General features: G+C 37.6%; 3 protein-coding genes across 4 annotated transcripts; 2 read left to right on the top strand and 1 right to left on the bottom strand.

Annotated features, from left to right (window-relative positions):
• LOC105162591 lies at nt 6151-7000 on the top strand. Its single transcript, XM_011080659.2, has one exon. The coding sequence runs from the start codon at nt 6656-6658 to the stop codon at nt 6800-6802; it is 147 nt and encodes a 48-aa protein (XP_011078961.1). The 5' UTR covers nt 6151-6655; the 3' UTR covers nt 6803-7000.
• LOC105162589 (putative disease resistance protein RGA1) lies at nt 9664-12490 on the top strand. Its single transcript, XM_011080658.2, has one exon. It carries the CDS (start codon nt 9786-9788, stop codon nt 12267-12269), a length of 2484 nt encoding a protein of 827 aa, XP_011078960.1. The 5' UTR covers nt 9664-9785; the 3' UTR covers nt 12270-12490.
• On the bottom strand, nt 12996-17441 carry LOC105162587 (protein MAIN-LIKE 2). Of its 2 annotated transcripts, XR_847857.2 has the most exons (7): nt 17145-17441; nt 15779-15888; nt 15040-15684; nt 14692-14859; nt 14204-14593; nt 13405-14076; nt 12996-13301 (listed from the first exon to the last, which is right to left on the bottom strand). XR_847857.2 is itself a non-coding variant. In XM_011080656.2 (6 exons), the coding sequence occupies exons 1-6, from the start codon at nt 17173-17175 to the stop codon at nt 13465-13467; spliced, it is 1956 nt and encodes a 651-aa protein (XP_011078958.1). In that variant the 5' UTR covers nt 17176-17441; the 3' UTR covers nt 12996-13464. The 2 variants fall into 2 exon arrangements, 1 of the variants encoding a protein (XP_011078958.1); XM_011080656.2 differs by having other exon boundaries at nt 12996-14076.

The raw sequence follows: 18434 nt of genomic DNA, 5'->3' as shown, positions 1-18434 counted from the left end.
AAGACTTTTTAAGTCAATTTTACCTGTAGCAATTGCAGCGCTCCACCAATTGCCGCTTTGCCTTTTGTGCTGGCATTGCACAATTCGCGATATAAAAATGCCAGCACAGCACTCCCCTAACTGTAGTTCCTCGCGGTTTCTATATCTTCTAATTTTGAAAGATATAGTAATGAGACATAGTTCCTCATTTTTACGTAGAAACTTGCAACAAAATGGCTTCTTCATCTTCTCGCATTGAGATTTTTCTGTATTTTGGTGGTGAATTATCGAGCGATGGATGGTCTGTTACATATGATCAGACGCCCATTGCAGCAATGAGGATCCCCCGTTCATCCAGTTATGATCAATTTTTATCAAAAATCTACAAAAAAATTGGTGTTGATAATCAATTTTTTCAAAAATCTACAAAAAAATTGGTGTTGATAGCTCCCGATTTTCGTTGAATGTTTCTGCAAAACATTCGTGCCAATACCTAGGGCGAATTAAGGAAACACTGATACCAATAAAGGATGACGATACATTGTCATTCTTTACTGATCCTACAACTGGATTTTCACTAATGGAAATATTCGTCGAAACGGTGGAAATCCAGCACGACGATTCTCCACAAATTGGCCGAGGTTGGGGAGCTTTCGATTCCCGGCAGTTGGTGGATGACAACTCACAAATGAGTCAACAGTGGGGGGAATACATGGCGATGTTATCGAGCCAAGGATTTCCGTCATCCTCCAACTACGAAAATTTCACAGGTACCTATAACTCTAATTTCGATGCAGGTACTTCTAACCCCGATTTTGGTGCAGGCACATCACATTATGATACAGATTGTTATACTCCGAATGTGGTGTCTGTCACACAAGGGCTCGATAATATTGAACTTAATTACACAGAGCCCACCCACTCACATACTCCATCCCCCTCCCATTTTATACCAACTTCTGCACAACACATTGCCGAGCCAGAAGACCCTATTGCGGACAGCCTGGCTAATGAATCAGATGCAGCTTCCGAACCGGATGAAGTGGATTATCCAATTCCACCTGAGGATGGAATAGAAGATGTTGACATAAATGTTGTCGCCGAAAATGTCGCACAAGGTACGTCAACATCCTCTCAGCCGGTTACGACACAACGAACTTCTCAGGAAACATTTTACCGCTCCATACCATTTTTTGAACAAACATTCCCGGAGGTACCAGTGGATTCCATTGATGTACCGAACTTAAGGTATGCAAAATTTTATGACAAAAACGAAGGCAGACTTGATGTGGGAATGCTTTTCAAAAATAAAGAAGCTTTAATCGAGGCGGTGAAAGATCACTCAATACGACATGCCCGACGCGAGTATTGGGTACCTGAGAGTTCAAAGACCAAGTGGAAAGTATTGTGTAGGCATACCACCGAAGGTATATATATATATATTTTTTTGTCGTATATGTCTAAACATACAAAATTATTCGACTGATTCGTCTTTATTTTTTGCAGCTAGGCGGTGTAGATGGGAGCTGCGAGGCATTTACAAACCAAAAATGGGAAGGTGGACAATAACAAAATACGGAGGGGACCATACATGTATATTGAACTAAATGTCCCTCGAACACGGTAATTTAGATATAGTATATGTTGCTTCTTTATTGTTAGGACATGTAAAATGCAACCCGTCGTACGGAATCAAGCATGTCATCCAGACTGTGAAAGACCATACCGGATACGATATAGCATATCAAAAGGCATGGTACAGTTTGAAAATGGCACGTGAGATGGTTTATGGCACATGGGAGAGCTCCGTTCAAAAGCTACCCAAATACTTGGGAGCTCTCCAAAAATATAATCCAGGAACGATTGTTGAATGGCAACATAAAGCCCGCGACACATCAACCAGTGCATATGTGATAGGGTACGTATTCTGGGCGTTCAAGCCGTGCATTGAAGGGTTCCAACACTGTCGCAACCTTATCAGTGTAGATGGGACCCATCTATACACAAAGTACAAGCACAAGATGTTGATTGCTGCTGCCATGGATGGAAATCAACAGGTACTTCCTCTTGCTTTTGCTGTTGTCGATGAAGAATCACTTTTATCTTGGAAGTGGTTTCTTAGACAATTGAGCAGACACATTATACGAGGGCGACGGGGTATCTGCCTTATTTCTGACCGCCATGCTGGTATCACAAGAACTGTACGTGAATGTCCGGATTTCGTGCCACCTAACGGCGTGCACCGATATTGCTTGCGGCACGTGTGTTCCAATTTCAACAGTAAATACAAAAATGTCGTGTTGAAGGATCTTTGTTGGAGAGCTGGCTCTGAATATCAGATCAGAAAATTCAATCGCACTATGGAGGAGATAAAGAAACAGTCCCTCGAGGCGTTTCAGTGGTTAGATAGGATCGACAAGGAAAAATGGACAGCATCACATGACGGTGGATGGCGATGCGGAATTCTGACGACAAATATGTCGGAATGCATAAATGGAGTATTGAAAGGGGCTCGCCGCCTACCGTTGACAGCAATTGCTGAGATGACGTTTCAGCGAAGTGTCCATTATTTCCGTGAGAGGTTAGCAAGAAGTACTGTAATGTTGACCAACAACCAACTGTGGACGGATTTTGCATATAAGATGTTCACACGTTGGCATCAAAATTCTGTTGAACATACCGTCACCAAATACCATCAGTTCCAACAGTCCGCCTCGGTTGTTACAAGACGTCACGGTGGACATGGAGTCAACACCCATGTTGTCAAAATTGCGAACCGAGAATGTTCTTGCGGCAAATGGACTCAATTTGGTATACCTTGCAGTCACGCTCAAAAGGTATGCGCTGCATTCATGATTAATGCTGCATCAATGGTGAAGGATTATTACGATATAATGACTTATAAGAATACATATTCTAAGTCATTTGAACCTGTACATTCCGAAGATTATTGGGATGTACCGGGATTTGAGTTGGTCCACGATCTCTAATTTTATCTATTTAGGAATAATATTTCTGTTCTGTCACCTTGCTGAAACTGTTGTTGCTCTCTATTCTTCAGCTTTTTGGTGCAGGATACATAGTAACTAACCTGGTAAGATGGTGAGTTAGTTCCCAAAAGAGTCCTAGCTGGAACATGAGATGATCCTTATGTAGTTACAAAAACGTGTATGTAGTCCAGATCCGAACAGCCCAATTTTTTACAATTATACAAAATAAATAACTATTACATTTGTACCCTTAATTTTAATTTTTTAAGTTAATGCAATGTTAATTTTATTAATTTTGGATTTTAGTATATTGTTAAAATTAATTATATATAAATTAAATTATATAATAATAATTTAAACGAAAAAAAAAAGCAGAATTTCCCAAGTCGGGAAACAAAATCCCGACTTGGGAAATTTTGCATTTTTTGGCTAATATTTAATGACGAGTCGCGCGATTTCATCGCGACTCGTCATGTTTTTGTTATATATTTAAAAATAATTATGATAAAATAATTTTTTTTTTATAATTAAAAAATAATTAACTCCAAGTAACAGCCTAAATAATGTATGTGAGTCAATAATTTAACACACATATTTATAACTATATACATACATCTAAAATTAATAATTATACAATATAAAGATTAAAATGCAATAAATCACCGTGTGAAAATATTGATAGGTAAAAGTATCACTACAAATTATTTGACGGCATAAATTGATAGAGTGACAAATAAATATATTGGAAATACGAATTTTATGGGCGATAATTACACCACCCCTTCCTGATATTTAGTATAATTACATATAAATTCTTTATAGTTTAAAAAAATGCATTTAACATTCTTGAAGTTTATTTCGTCTAATAAATAGACCCATTCGTTAGACAGGATTCATTGAATTGGATGATATCAGCAAAAAAAAAAAAAGAGAATAAAAATTCACATTTATCCTCAATTAATTTATTACAGGTTAAATAAATATTTTTTGACTAAACTACCCTTATAAGGGTGAAAACGTACTTCCTCATTCGCATTATCGTGTGAAAATGTATAAAAGTAGTTTAGTGAGAGAAAAGTTTATTTGATCTATAATAAGCCAATCCAGAGCAAATATTAAGTCCATTCAATTTTTTTGCTAATATAATCAAATTCAATGAATTATATTTAACATGGATCTAAAGACAAGCATTAGGGGTACTACTATAATTTTTCAAATTATAAAAAATTTATGTGTAATTACACCTAAAATAGTGTAATTATCCCAATTTTATGATACACAAATCGGTGTACATCACCAAGATAATTTAATTTTTTTAATTATGTATTTTAGACAAATATAAATGTTGCTAAAAATTTGATTTGTTCTTGAGTTTTAATTGTGTATTGACTAATTTTATTATTTACTTACCATAAATTTTAATTGTGTACATTCTCTCCTTTTTTTCCTCATTCACAATGATCAAATACTGGGAATTTTGCAGCAATGTCAAACTAATCCTCCCAGGTGGCTTGATCAGAAGAAGAGTGCGACCATTGACCAGGAGAAGAGTGCGACCATCTTAGGTTGTTGATAGCACACACACCTAAGATAATTCTCCAGACACTGATTAATCCTCTCAGTCTGACCATCACTCTGAGGGTGATAGGCAGAAGACATATCAACTGACACTCCAGTCAAGCTAAATAGCTCTTTCCAGAATTTACTTATGAAGACTTTGTCCCTATCAGTCACAATACGGATAGGCAATCCATGCAGCTTATAGATATTGTCAAAGAAAACTTTTGGAATGTTGGTTGCAGTGTAGGGTGTTTGAGAGGGAGGAAATGGGAATACTTAGTTAACCTGTCAACAATCACCAAGATAGACTTCTTACCATCGATTTTGGTAGGCCTTCAATGAAGTCCATAGAAATACAAGACCATGCTTGATCAGGGATGGACAGTGCAGTAATAAACCAGGATAGGCATTATTGTCATGTTTGGACCTTTGACAGATTTCACACTCTCTAACCCATGCGTGAACTTCATCCTTAACAGTGGGCCAATAGAACAACATACCAAAGCTCAGCTCTACCCTCCATGTGGACTGAGGCTAGAGGTACCTTATGATCTTCATATATAGATATCATTCGGAAATACCTCGCGCATCTTCTAATCTAGGCCCATGCGTCCTCCCCATTAAAGAGGGGAAACTCCATCATATGAATAGCATTATGACCTCCTGTATTGGATTGATTTGCTTGTTCATTTCCAGTGAAGTGGTGAGCAGTGATTCGAGATGAAGATCCCTTATCCATAGATGCAGTCAACCTTTCTCCTAACATTGATTTGTTCTTGTTGTAATGCTGCAGCTGTTCCATTATACTCTGGAGTTGTTGCTGCACAGTAGCAAGAGTATGTTCCGCATTCATAACTGCAGATTGCAGTCCATCTTGTGCCTCTGTTATCTGGTCTAGGCGTGCATGTGTTTGTTCTTCACCAGCCTGTCTCCTTGCCATCTCGTCCACTAGTAAGAGGTTTGTCTTTCTTTGAGCTTCTTGAAGCTCCTTCAGCCTGGTTCCATCTGCCATGGTTATGTTTCTTAGGTGTCCGAGGATCGTTGGCTCTGAGGCCAAATGTAACAGATTTGATACAATAAATCAAGAAGAAACAGGGATGGGGAAGAGAAGATAGAGATGAGAGAAAGCTAGAGGAACTTGCTAAAATTTTCATTAAGAACTAAAATGCATCCCTTCTACAAGTTTTTAAGCAACGTTCAGAAATTCAAAAGCTTACATTCCTCAAAGGATCACAACCAAAGATAGTGGGACTAATTCCTTAAGCTAAGACTGGAAAAACTTCCATACAAGTGTGCCTGTTTCTTCAGCATAGGTTCGCGCCTCCCAACTCAGTTCAGATGCTGACGTGTGTCTCCTTGTCGGTCCTTTTTTTCCTTCTGCAAAGCTGCAGGTGTTTCTCGCAAATTCCTAATTTGCGAGAGCAGCCCCAATTCACTCAAAACGCCGTCGTTCACCCTATTTCAGTGGCCCTATCCCAATTTCAATTTTGCCTTGAATCGAGCGGTTATCATCAGCTCGGCCCATCATACGGTGAGTGTTTAAAGTCGCGTTTCCAGCCAAAGTCGTGACACCTTTCTGCTTTGTCTTTACTCATCGGATTTATAAACCCGTAGTCATCAATATCTACCTAAACTTTGTCTGCGAGCGCAAGAAAGCCAAAATCCTCTTCCTCGCAGCTCTCGCTACACAAGAGTAGACATGCAGCGGATTCTCCTGTTTTAGGAGTTTCTGGGTCGACTGCATATTTCTTCAATTTGGGGGAAAATCTTGTCGACGGGCCGCGGCCGCAATGGTGTGGGAGAAGGAATTTGTGAGCCGAGGAGGGGAAATGTTGAAATGGGTAGTCTGTTGAGTCAAGAAAAATTGCCGCTAGGGTTTCTGATTCAGCATTCCGTTCCAAGAAAAAGAGATGGAATTGTAAACCTGCTGTCGTTGGAAGTTGCTTGATCGATTCGAGAAAAATCTTGGTTTGACCTGGGAGAAAACCAAGGGGGCTGATTCTGCTTGATCATATTTGAGGTCGATTAATTGATGGGGTGTTCTTGAATCAGAAGAAACGAATTGGCGGTTGGTTGGATTTGATTGAAGAGATTGAGAAATTGATTAAAGTTTGGGTTTTGGGACCATGGCTGTGGGGTGGAGTATGACGCTTTGGGTGGCAAGGTTCATATGGATGGCGTTGAGTGGTTGGGTGGTTTCTTGTCTGACTGTGGCTGATGAAATTGCAGGCTCCTTGCGGACAGGAGATATCGGTGCATTCCATGTCGGTTGATTCCATGAAATTTTGTACATCAGAACTCTGTACAGGCTCTGGTTCACTCCAGGGAATTTTTACTTTTCTTTTTCGTTTTATGTGTTTTAATTTTTGGTTTCCCTTTTGAAAGAGTTGAGCTTTATAGAGCTTTTTCTTTTATGTTGATGGTGTGAATAGTAAATGAATGATAGTTTGTTTGAATTTCAGTTGCTTGAATCATTGATAACTAAATATGGCTTTGTTAGAAGATCCTAGATAGAATGATGTGCTTGATCAAGGATGATTAGAGCAAAGTTGAGCCAGAGGAAGTTTAATTATTTCTTGTTTTTCTCTTTGAAAAAGAGATGATCTTTTTAATCTAGAAACTAAAATTACTTGCTAAAGCAACATATCTTGAACTATAGATGAACCAGTAGATCAAATGCACACCACCTTCCTTTTGGAAGGGAAGAGCACTTTTTTCTTAGCGAGAAATTCCAATTACACTCGAAAGACGCCATAAAATTGAGATTGGCACTTACAATGATCACTTATGTCTTCAGGCCCCCATCTTTCTTTGTACTTGTTGATGAACAAGTTTGGATTACTAGGAATAAGTGAGGAGTGGTTGTTTTGCAGAAATTCTGCTGAGTTTCTTTGTTTTGGGCTCTGAAAATAACTTCATTAAAAATTTGTTGCCGCCATGTATTACTTGGAATGGTAAGGGCAATCTGAGCCAAAGGTTGCAAACGCACGGTGGTTCTTGTCCTCCTTTGAGCTCTTGTCTCCTTATTGAATTCCTGTTGAAAGTGCCAGATTGAATTTCAGTAAATAACTTCTGATTTTATGATCCATGTTTTCATTCTTTGTTGCACTGACGGTTTCTATTGTTAATGGGGGCAATGACTATTTAGTGACAAATTGCTCAGGAATCCTAATTGGTGGCATGAGGCTTAATTATTCAAACATTGCTCTCTTCATGATGCATGGTTGTTAAGAGTACGCTATTGAGCTAATGCATAAAAATTTTGCCTTGATTGCTAACTATCAATAGAGAACTTATTGGCAATTTGAATGGATAATTCAATACTTTAACTTTGAGTGTGTAGTTGTCAACTTCAATGTCAATTATGGATGAGTGTGTTAGCATCACATGACCATTCTGGTCTATGCATGATGCATCCTTGCAATTCTGGTAAGAATTTGTCCTGTTTGTTCTATCCATTGTTTGGATAGATGCGCGCACACACACACACATATTGTTCTTGTGTCCTTATATGAAGATACTATATTTCTCAATGACCCTTGATGTCAAATTCCTGATGTGAGTTCTCTTGCTATAACATTCATTTGTCTACTATTCTTACTGAGGTTATTGATTTTTTATGCAAATACTTGAGATATGTTGACTTCTTGTTGTTTTTGATTGGTTATTCTGTTCTAATGAACATGCTCGAATGGCACTGTAGGCTGCAGTAATAGATGATCAAGATTTGATGTTGTGGGCATAATTTTATGTTAATTATAACCGTAGAATAGTTTTTATAATCTGGAACAGCTTGTCGCAGACTTGTGCCTCTACAAACTGCTGTGTGCTGCCTTAGCTCCTTCTAGCATCAGACTGGGACAAGCTGCATGAAATTCTTGTTGAAACACATGCTGATGAGAGTAATCAGATTTGATTATGTTATTCATTGAACTGTATGATGATGAAATTCAGCCATGCTGCTCCTAAAGGTCAGAAATGTAAACAGTAAAGGTAATGAACTTGCAGTCATCAGATGAGAGTTTATATGCTCTTTTGCTTGTCTGGGTTTGTAGATGAGTCCATTTGAGCCAAGTGCAGTACTGTACATGCCATGAACTTTACTCAGCTCTTCGTGGTGCTCTACTGGTCGGATCATTCCGTGCACTGGTTGTTCAGGTGTCTAATATGTTCGTTGTTGAATACGAAACTACCAACAGGACTTGGGTGCTTAAATAAGACCTCAGCTTTTGGCTAAAACTAATGATGAAGTGCAATTCATGGTCAGACATGTTCGGTTGATATATACTTATCAAACCATCAAGATTATCGAAAATGGATTATCATACCCTTTAACAGGTTGAAATAAATTTACCAAAGTCTTGAAGTTACGAGACATTGAAACGGGTTTAAGTTATTGCATGCGATGGGCTCCGGAAGTTAATTTATTGGTAGCAAACAAAAGTTAGTTCTTATTATTTCAAATATTTTTCCTTGTTGATCACTTTATAATTATTTTTCTTAAATTTTTACGTAAATTTGGTTCTTATTACTCCCTTAAAGTTGGGCTCTACTTGAGAGCGAATCGTGAGCTTCTATATTTACTATTTTTGTATTATCTTATATATATATATATATATATATTTAATCCTACATGGAACTATAAAAAGGATAATGTACTACATGCTAAAATTTTATTTATTGAACATTATACTTTGAAAGTTTGTGTAGTAGTAGTAATAATATGGAATAATTATAGCTGTACTCTTAATCCATGTTTTATTTACAAAAGTTATCTATACTTTTTGAATAATTATACATATATTCACTAAAAATGTTAAAATATTTTCTTAAAAATCACTCATAATTTCTAAAAACTATACATACATCCTAAAAAGTTATCAATATTATTGCACAAGTTATTCCTGTTTTTTTATTGTCGATGAATAGTTTTTGTAATTATATAAAAAATAGAGGTTATTTGTGTAAACATGTCATAAAGGGGTGTAAATATAATTATTTTGAATAATATTCTACTAATATTATGCAAAAATATAAAAATAATTAATTCGCACACGTTTTCTAACATTTCATAATTAATTATTTCTCACCTATGATAGGAAAAAAGATAATTAAAGGAAAGAAAAAAAAAAAAAAAAGAAAGACAAGAAAAGGAATGATTAGGAGAATAGTCGACGCTGGCAAGTCCACTCCTAAGTCTTGAATCTTTTCTCTTCAGAAAAATTCTGCAGATAACATTTTCTGATCTTGACAAGCATGGCGGAAACATTCTTGTTCAACATCATAGACAGGGTGTTGGGCAGATTTTCTTCCATCGCACTAGAACACATCAGTTCAGCTTGGAACACGAAATCAGAGGTGCAAAAGCTTCAGAACACTTTGTCCACCATTAGAGCTGTGATCTTGGATGCAGATGGGCAGCAAGCCAAGAATCATGAAGTCAGAGACTGGCTCGAAAAGCTCAAGGATGCTGTTTATGAAATTGATGATCTGCTGGATGATCTCACAACACAAGTTTCACAGAGGAATGTGGAGATTTACAGTGGGATTTTGATCCTAAAAAAGGTGAGAAGATTCTTTTCAAGTTCAAATCCCATTGCCTGTAGATTCAAGATTGCCCAGAGGGTAAAAAGGCTAAGGCAGAGACTAGATGAAATTGCAGATGATAGAACAAAATTTCACTTTTCTGAACAAGCCCATTTCATTCCTGTAGACAATAATGTCAAGGAACAAACTCATTCCTTTGTGAGAGCATCAGACATCATTGGTAGGGATGGTGATAAAGAAAATATTGTGCAGTTGCTTCTGAGCTCTAAGGATGAAGAAGATGTTTCAGTTGTTCCTGTTGTTGGAATAGGAGGTCTTGGGAAGACAACAGTTGTTAAACTGGCCTACAACGATGACCGGGTTGTTCAAAGCTTTGATCTTGGAATGTGGGTTTCTGTTTCTGAGGATTTTGGCGTTGGCAAAGTTGTTGAGAAGATTCTAAAATCTGCAACAGGTGAGAATCTTGCCCATCTTGATATGGATCAGATGCAAAGCTGTTTAGCCGGTGTTTTGAACAACAAGAAGTATTTACTTGTGTTGGATGATGTGTGGAATGAGGATCGTAATAAGTGGATGGATTTGAGGGAGTTGTTGATGAACGGTCGAACAGGAAGTAAAATCATTGTCACCACGCGAAGTAAGGCTGTAGCTCTGATTACTGGCACGACATCTCCATACAATTTAGCCGGCCTGTCAGATGATGACTGCTTATCTTTATTTCTGAAATGTGCTTTCAGAGGACCTGACAATTGGCTTCCTAATCTAGTAGCAATCGCGAAGGAAATTGTGAAGAAATGTGGTGGAGTTCCACTTGCTGTCAAGACCTTGGGTGGCTTGTTGTATATGAATACAGACGAACAAGAATGGTTGCATATCAAGGATAATGATATATGGGAAATTGATCAAAAGCAGAGTGATATTCTACCTATACTGAGGCTAAGCTATGAAAAGTTACCACCCCATTTGAGGCAATGCTTTGCTTATTGCTCTATGTTACCCAAGGGCTTTGAAATTCCACGGGAGGTTTTCATCAACCTTTGGATTGCTCAAGGTTTGGTTAGTTCAACAAGCAAGAATAGAGAACTTGAAGATATTGGGAATCGATACTTCAATGAACTTTTATCAAGATTTTGCTTTCAAGAAGTGGTGGAAGCTTTTGATGGAGAAATATTGGTTTGTAGGATTCATAACCTTGTCCACGACCTCGCTCAATCCGTGGCAGGCGATGAATGCCTAAACTTCAAAGCTGATATTAAAAGCATCTCTGATAGAGTTCGTCACCTGTATTTGCATGACGAAGATCTGTCGGAAAAAGAAGCCCCCAGAACATTATTCAGATTGAAAAATTTGAGGTCTTTTAGATGTACATTCAAGAATAAACCTTTAGACATGACCTTTATTCAAGGCATCGCAATGAAATTCAGACGCCTGCGGGTCTTAGTATTGCAAGCACTGGATCTTGAAGAGTTACCAAGTTCTATTGGTGGCTTGCAACAACTAAGGTATCTTGACCTGAGTCACAGCAGTAACCTGAAGTCTCTTCCTAAGTCGTTTTGCAAGCTTGTGAATTTACAGACACTGAACCTTATGAACTGTGAAAAGTTTCAAGATTTGCCTGGAAATTTCAGAAGTTTAGTCAGCATCAAAACCTTGTATTTGACTTGCAGGGAGATATCTCTGACAAAGAAAAGTCTCCAAAGCTTCAAATCTCTCCAGTTCTTGCTGCTCTACAACTGTGACTTTGTTCAGTTACCGTCAGAAGGATTTCAGGACCTGAATTCCCTTCGAGTGTTACGTATTTATGATTGCCCAAGATTAGCTTCTCTTCCAGATAACATCAAATATCTGACTGCACTTGAGAAGTTGTGGATTTGGAACTGCGAAGTTCTTGATTTGTCTGACGGAGATGGATTAGAGGGCTTGACGTGCCTTGAGTCGTTGCTTCTGATGGGGCTTCCTAAGTTGATCAATCTCCCAATGGGGCTTACAAAGAATGTTGCAAAGACTCTCAAATTTTTCCGGATAGCAAATTGTGCTAATTTTGCCATGTTGCCTGAGTGGCTTCTGAGCTTCAATTTGCTTCAAAGGTTTTATGTTGAGGATTGTCCTAATCTGTCCTTTCTTCCACAAGTGGTGGGGAGGCATATCGCAAAGGTGCATGTTAGCGGTTGTCCTAAACTCGGCAAGGTTTGATGATGAAGAGGCATGGAGTTGTCCAAAATCAACACATTTTGTGATAGTTGTTCTGTATTTAGTTCCGTAGACTTTAATCTTTCTAACATATGACAATGGTTTCTCTTCTGTTGTTTGTTTTGTTAGTTTCTCTATATTCTTTCAAAGCAAGAATATGATCTCCATATAGGGAGCATACCATGAAAATCATAAGCAACCACTCCCTTATACATTTCCATTAACCTATGGTGTTCTCACTAACCAGTCTTTAAATCCTACTTCTTCCTAGTTGATGAGAAATATGCATTGTAGTTGTTTCACCAATTTATTTTCTTTGTTGTAAGCAGAACTAAAGAAGCAGACTTAAATGTGTGTGGCGAGCCACAACGAGCCAATTCAGGCAACAAACATCTTTTCCTCCACTAGTCATAGGTTATTGCCTGAAAATCTGAGGATACTGGCATAATGAAGAACCTTGCAACTTGAAATCTGCCAGTCAGGTGTCTTCCTCGAGCGTTGGAAAGAAATTCCGGACTTGCATTCCCAAGTTTATGAAGCTATGTTTCTCTTACAACAAGTCAGTCACAGATCCCGCCTTGAGCATCAGAATCTGGCCTCTTTGTTATCATCATTTTCACCTCAAATAGTTGAGAATTAGCATAAGATTTCATTGCTACGAAAAACATCATTCCAGGTAGGTTGCTCCGTGCTTCATTTTGCAGTTTAAGACTCGGTACAGAAGCAAAATCATCAAATTTGTTGCTCCTCTAAAATATCATCACAGCATTCTAAAAGAAAGCTACACATTTACGAGATACTGGCTTTGAGAATTCAGAAGTATCAGTTTCATTACAAACACAAACCTTTTTTAGCTTCGACACCTAAATGTTGACATCTCCAAGATAGAAGGAAAATCAGAAGACTACCTGAATGGTCTTAACTAATTACATCCGACTCCCAGGAAGCATGGGATCAGTAAGAATTTTCGGAAAATCCGACTACCTGAATGGTCTTAACTAATCAGAAGACTGGCACTTTGTCCTGGAAATCCAACTGTAGGAACATAGAGACAATATTTATCTCTCTGGTTATACATTAATTGGAGCAGTTGAGCAGTTCAGGATTGATGTCATAACAAATCTGAGTAGGTACCCACCTTTATAACTGGAAAAAAAAAAAGGAGTCACCCAACAAAATTGTAAGTTCAGTAGACTGCCTAAGCCGTAACAGTATAGTCCGTCTGGTGTGTGACATTCTCACTGTTTTCTAGAGAGGACTGGTGTACGACACCAACTCCAGCATTAGGTTCACATGGACTTTCTTCCTGTCCATGAGAGAGCTGGTCTTCATCAGCTTCTTCAGCAGCTTGCTGGTATTCAGGCTCATCAATTTCATCGGTTGTGTAATCGTCCCTTGCCCCATCAACATGGTAGGTCATGCCTGCAAGTGCAGCATCAGCATTAGCCGGAAGGCAAAGATGTTGAGGATCAACCTCGTTTTGCACATAATACATGTGTCCCTGATCAACATCGACAGCTGAAGGATACACGGGGGTTTGGGTGTTTGTGCTAGCAGCATAATATTCCTCCGAGTCATCTTTCCTTCTGCGCTTACTGATACCCCTCCTCCTAACCCTTTCCTTCCCTCTCATGCTTTTCCCGACATCGTCTTCTGAGTTGGCTACCACCAATGTTGAGCTTCCAACATGATCCCTCAAACATTCATGTGCAACAAACCTGATTCTTGTTATGGATTGTATTTGCTGATCATCCATCCCATGTGTTGAGAGTGTGTCTGCTACATGTGCAATGTCTCTCAATGCAGCATTCTGAGTTCCGGGAACAAATCAGTTGAGCAAAAAATGGATAAAACTGTCAGGAAAAGAGATAAACTTTGCAAACAAAGAAGATAGATCAAATTAGTTATCCTACTGATTATTTTAAGTGCACTATTACCATTCTCTGAAACTCTGATGAGATAGGTCGAGGCCTTCCTACCAACCTGCGTGTAATTCTTAAGTACCAGTTCATATATTCACCCTCGTCCAGGTCCTCCTCAGCTTCCACAATATGGAAACTACGATTTGCCCATTCGCTAAGCTCTGATTCCATTTTCCCAGAAAGATCTACCCCCCCATCAACACCACGAGTCTTCCTTTCCCATCTCTGCACTTCTTCAGGGACAGTCTGATGCATGCCAAACTGTCTTAGGCAGCGATCTGGAAGGTGTCTCTCTGCCTTGTCAAAACATATCAACATTGTCTTTGATCTTCCGAGGATGAGTTGATTTAAGATATTCTCTGGTATAACAGTATGGCTGATATTTGCATAAGGACACCAATCAACCTTCAGTTAAAAATGGAAAACAACATGGTTATTGTCAGCTCCAGAAGGAAAGGGAGAAAAAGCCACTGAAAGGTTCTTACAAACATATTTAAACTCACATCAGAAGGCTTTAGGGAATCCAAAGCTTTACGATAGAAAGCAACATCACGATTTGAGGTTGGACCACTATGTTTCCCTTTCCACCTAAGGACAAAAGGAAAACATTCATGGATTGGGTCGTGATGAAGTTTAGGCCGACCAACATTCAGGTGATAGTAACTCCAGCACTACAAAAAAAGAGCATTATTCACGGATAATACGTTTTTCACGCATCTTTTACTGTGAAAATAAAGTGTCAGAGTCTAAATGTTTGTTTGATAATGTGTTGTAATGGAACAACAAGTGCCTTGTAATTGCAAAAAGAAAAACCACAAAGTGTAATGAGATAAAATTAGTTTTTGATTCACCTGCAGCAGTGTCAAACAGCCGCTAATAGTGCTTTGCGATCTAAGAGAGGCATTACCAAGTGCTCTGTACAAAAAAGATAATGCAGCTGCACCCCATGCATACTTCCCAGCCTCATCAAAATTCTCAAATAACGGGAGATACATAACAGGAACTTTGTTACCAGTGGTGGTTGAAAAGATTGTACTGCCAACAAGATAAAGAAGGTATGCACGTGTATGACACTCAATGTCATCAACTGAAGCATCTTCAGGACATTCAGAGAAAGCCTCTTTCAGCCAGCTAAGCTTCACCATCCCACCACTTGTGTGCCCAGAATCTGGTGATTTACCCAGATACTTAACGCATACTGAATCACATGCGGTATAGGTTACACCTATAACAGGTTTGCCATCAATTGGAAGCCCAAGTAAGTACGCAACATCTTCAAGTGATACTGTCATTTCTCCAACAGTCATATGGAATGTATTTGTTTCTCTCCTCCATCTCTCAACCAGCGCAGAAATAAGTGGGTTATCAAGACTAATTGCTGGAATCAATCTCAGATAGCCAAAACCTGCTTTCTTCACCAATTCTATCTGTTTCTCGGTGAGCAACCAACGGTCGAGCTTTGAAGTGTGTTCATGACATCTAAGTGCGCCTCGATCCTGTTAATATTAAAAATAGCATGTTGCAAGTGAAAATTTGCTGTGCCAGTAAAAAAGAAGATAGAAGAGGATAAACTTATTGCATAATGAACACCTGTCCCTCCCAAACAGCAGCTGAAATATGCTTGTCTTGATCATATAAAACAGTATCATCAAGTGGCCCAGGGTTGGTTGCATAGTAATCCATGTTGCTATTAAGTACATCTGTCCAAAATGCAGAAAGGGAATTCCAAAGACTGGATAAGTAAATGAACCTGTGTATCAATGTGAGACATAACTGGTATCTCACTACAGCTAAAAGAAAAATTAGGAGCCTAAGCTCCTGTTAAATATTATTCCTAATTCCAAACTTGTGATTCAGATGACAATGTGGGGAAATTATCGAAAGGAACTGGAGAAAAGCTTTTCCCCAGCAATGCAGCATCAGCTAAGGTGGCAACTCCTAAATACTTGAAGGAGATTTAAACAGATCATCATGACAAAAACAGCAGAAAATATTGATTACTATTATGGTCATAACAATAAAAGATTGAACAGGACACAGCTCATTAAGTGAGATGATTACTACTCATTAGTTCCAAGTTATATGCTCACAAGATGCCGTTATAGTCGGGTGTCAAGTGTCAAGAAAAGAGAAGTACACATTTAGTCTGATAATAGGTCCTTAAGCACTCACAATCAATCCCATTTTTATCAAACCTAAAGAGTTTTTGTGATGAATATCTCAGTCCCTTCAAAATCATCATGTAATCGACGTCTCATTATTTTCACAGTAGATCAAATCCTTTTGTTTGCTGTAAGATTTTGGTGTGTAATCGCATACAGATACATGCACAAGAGCAGAACTCGTGTTTTTTGGATTAACTCATCTACTATCAAAATGCAATGCAACCCTTTTTCTTAAATCGAAATGCATAAGCATAGTGTTGTTTGTATTTTTCGGATTCAACCCATCTACTATGAAAATGCAATGCAACCTTTTTTTTTTTATATCCAAAAGCATAAGCATAGAGTTGTTTCATACTTGATTGCTCGTACCTTTCCATTATCATTCTTACCATCTCCATCTATAGACAAAGCTCGTTAGTAAGAAACTCCAGTACACATTTACCCATCACAGATAATGGAGAAAGAACACTAAAATTAGAAAAAAGTGAGCTAATGATTAAAAAGATGAAACATTAAATGAAATGCTATTAATAATCTTTTCCCCTTTGCAAAATAACCTGTTAATGCAAAATTGTTTATCCAGGAAGGCAAAACAGACACAAGCAGCATTCTTCCCTCAATTACAACACAAAAGAGACGAAAGATTTATCTCGAGACTTCCAAACATCGCAGTATTTTCAGTAAACCCAACGCATTAAAAGACAAAAAAAAAAAACAAAACAAAATGCGTTTGAAAGATTATTCTTTTTTATCTCAAATTTTCTTGTTAGGATGTGAAACAACAGACATACCAGATGCATAATAATGATCTTCAGACTTCATGGCAATGCATTGATTCTTTTCTCGGCACTTCTGTTGGAAACCCAAAGAAACTGCTGGAAACTAAGCTGAATTCTTCAAGGAATAATGCCTCAAAACACAAGAAAATTGCATACATGAAATGGGTTTTCTCAATTGAGTAGAGGGCTGAGTATAGAAAACAAGGAATCAAGAAAACAAGAAGACGATGACAAGGAAACAGAGGGGTAGAGAATGGAGAAAAGTGAATGAAGAGAGAGAGAGGGGAGGGGTATGCTTTGATGGGCTGGGCAGCACAAAGCCCAAATGTAAATACAAGGAAAAAAATATTTTCACCAGGCAACGGTATGAAAAATTGACCCGAATAGGACGGGTTCGGGTTTGGATCTGAATCATTCATTATTATTTTTACCTTAAATCAGTAAGTAAATATATTAGGTTCAAAACATCAAAATTCGAAACCTATCCTAAAACTAAGCTACGGTTTGAAAAATTGACTCAAACAAGATGAGTTCGGATCTGGATCCAAATTACCCACTATTGCTTTTACCTTAAATTAATAAATAAATACATTAGGTCAAAAACATCAAGATTCGAAATCTGTTCGAAAATCAAGCATTGGTTCGGAAAGTTGACCCAAAAAGAGAGAGTTTGGGTCTAAATTCAAATTATCAATTATTACTTTTATCTTAAACTAGTAAGTGTGATACATTATATATATATATATAATTTTAAAAAAATACTTTATAAAATATTTTTATAAATTATATTATTTTTTATAGAGGTCAAAATTAATCTAAAATAAGATAAAAATACATGAAAAAGGATCTACCCAAAAAATAGTTAGAAAAGATCACGAGGAACATGGAACCTAGAAATAATTAATTAATTTGAAATTTTTAAATTAAAAAGAATTAATTTGGATATTAGAATAACTTTCTTCAATAGTATTCGATATTAGTTGAATGTGACAAATTCGATATACATAAATAAAAAATTATAATAATTAAATATTATTTATAAAAAAAAATATTGTAAAAAATATAATATAAAAATAATTATGATAAAAAATAAATAATTTTAATATTTAAAAGCAAGAAAAAGAGAAAAAAACATATTATAACAATGTTTTTAGATTTATGAGGTTTCTTAGATAGTATAGCAATAGTAACAAGAAATTGAGTTTGAATTCAACAAGAACAGCCCAACAGACAACATAAGCCCCGTCGTCGTTGGCCGGCGAATCAACCATCACTGCCGCTCCTCCCGGCGGTTCCCCGCAA

Source organism: Sesamum indicum, linkage group LG5 (genome assembly GCF_000512975.1).
Source record: "Sesamum indicum cultivar Zhongzhi No. 13 linkage group LG5, S_indicum_v1.0, whole genome shotgun sequence".
Classification (NCBI taxonomy): Eukaryota; Viridiplantae; Streptophyta; class Magnoliopsida; order Lamiales; family Pedaliaceae; genus Sesamum; species Sesamum indicum.
The sequence above is the reverse complement of the archived record's forward strand: the minus strand, read 5'-3'. Positions and strand labels throughout refer to the sequence as shown.

Bases quoted from the DNA above. Each gene is read 5' to 3' on its own strand.
- LOC105162591 (XM_011080659.2), top strand. From the start codon at position 6,656: ATGGCTGTGGGGTGGAGTATGACGCTTTGGGTGGCAAGGTTCATATGG.
- LOC105162589 (XM_011080658.2), top strand. From the start codon at position 9,786: ATGGCGGAAACATTCTTGTTCAACATCATAGACAGGGTGTTGGGCAGA.
- LOC105162587 (XM_011080656.2), bottom strand. From the start codon at position 17,175: ATGAAGTCTGAAGATCATTATTATGCATCTG. The intron at 15,685-15,778 runs GTGTTCATTATG...TAATATTAACAG, and splicing joins CTGCTGTTTGGGAGGGACAG to GATCGAGGCGCACTTAGATG. The intron at 14,594-14,691 runs GTGAGTTTAAAT...TTTTAACTGAAG, and splicing joins ATTCCCTAAAGCCTTCTGAT to GTTGATTGGTGTCCTTATGC.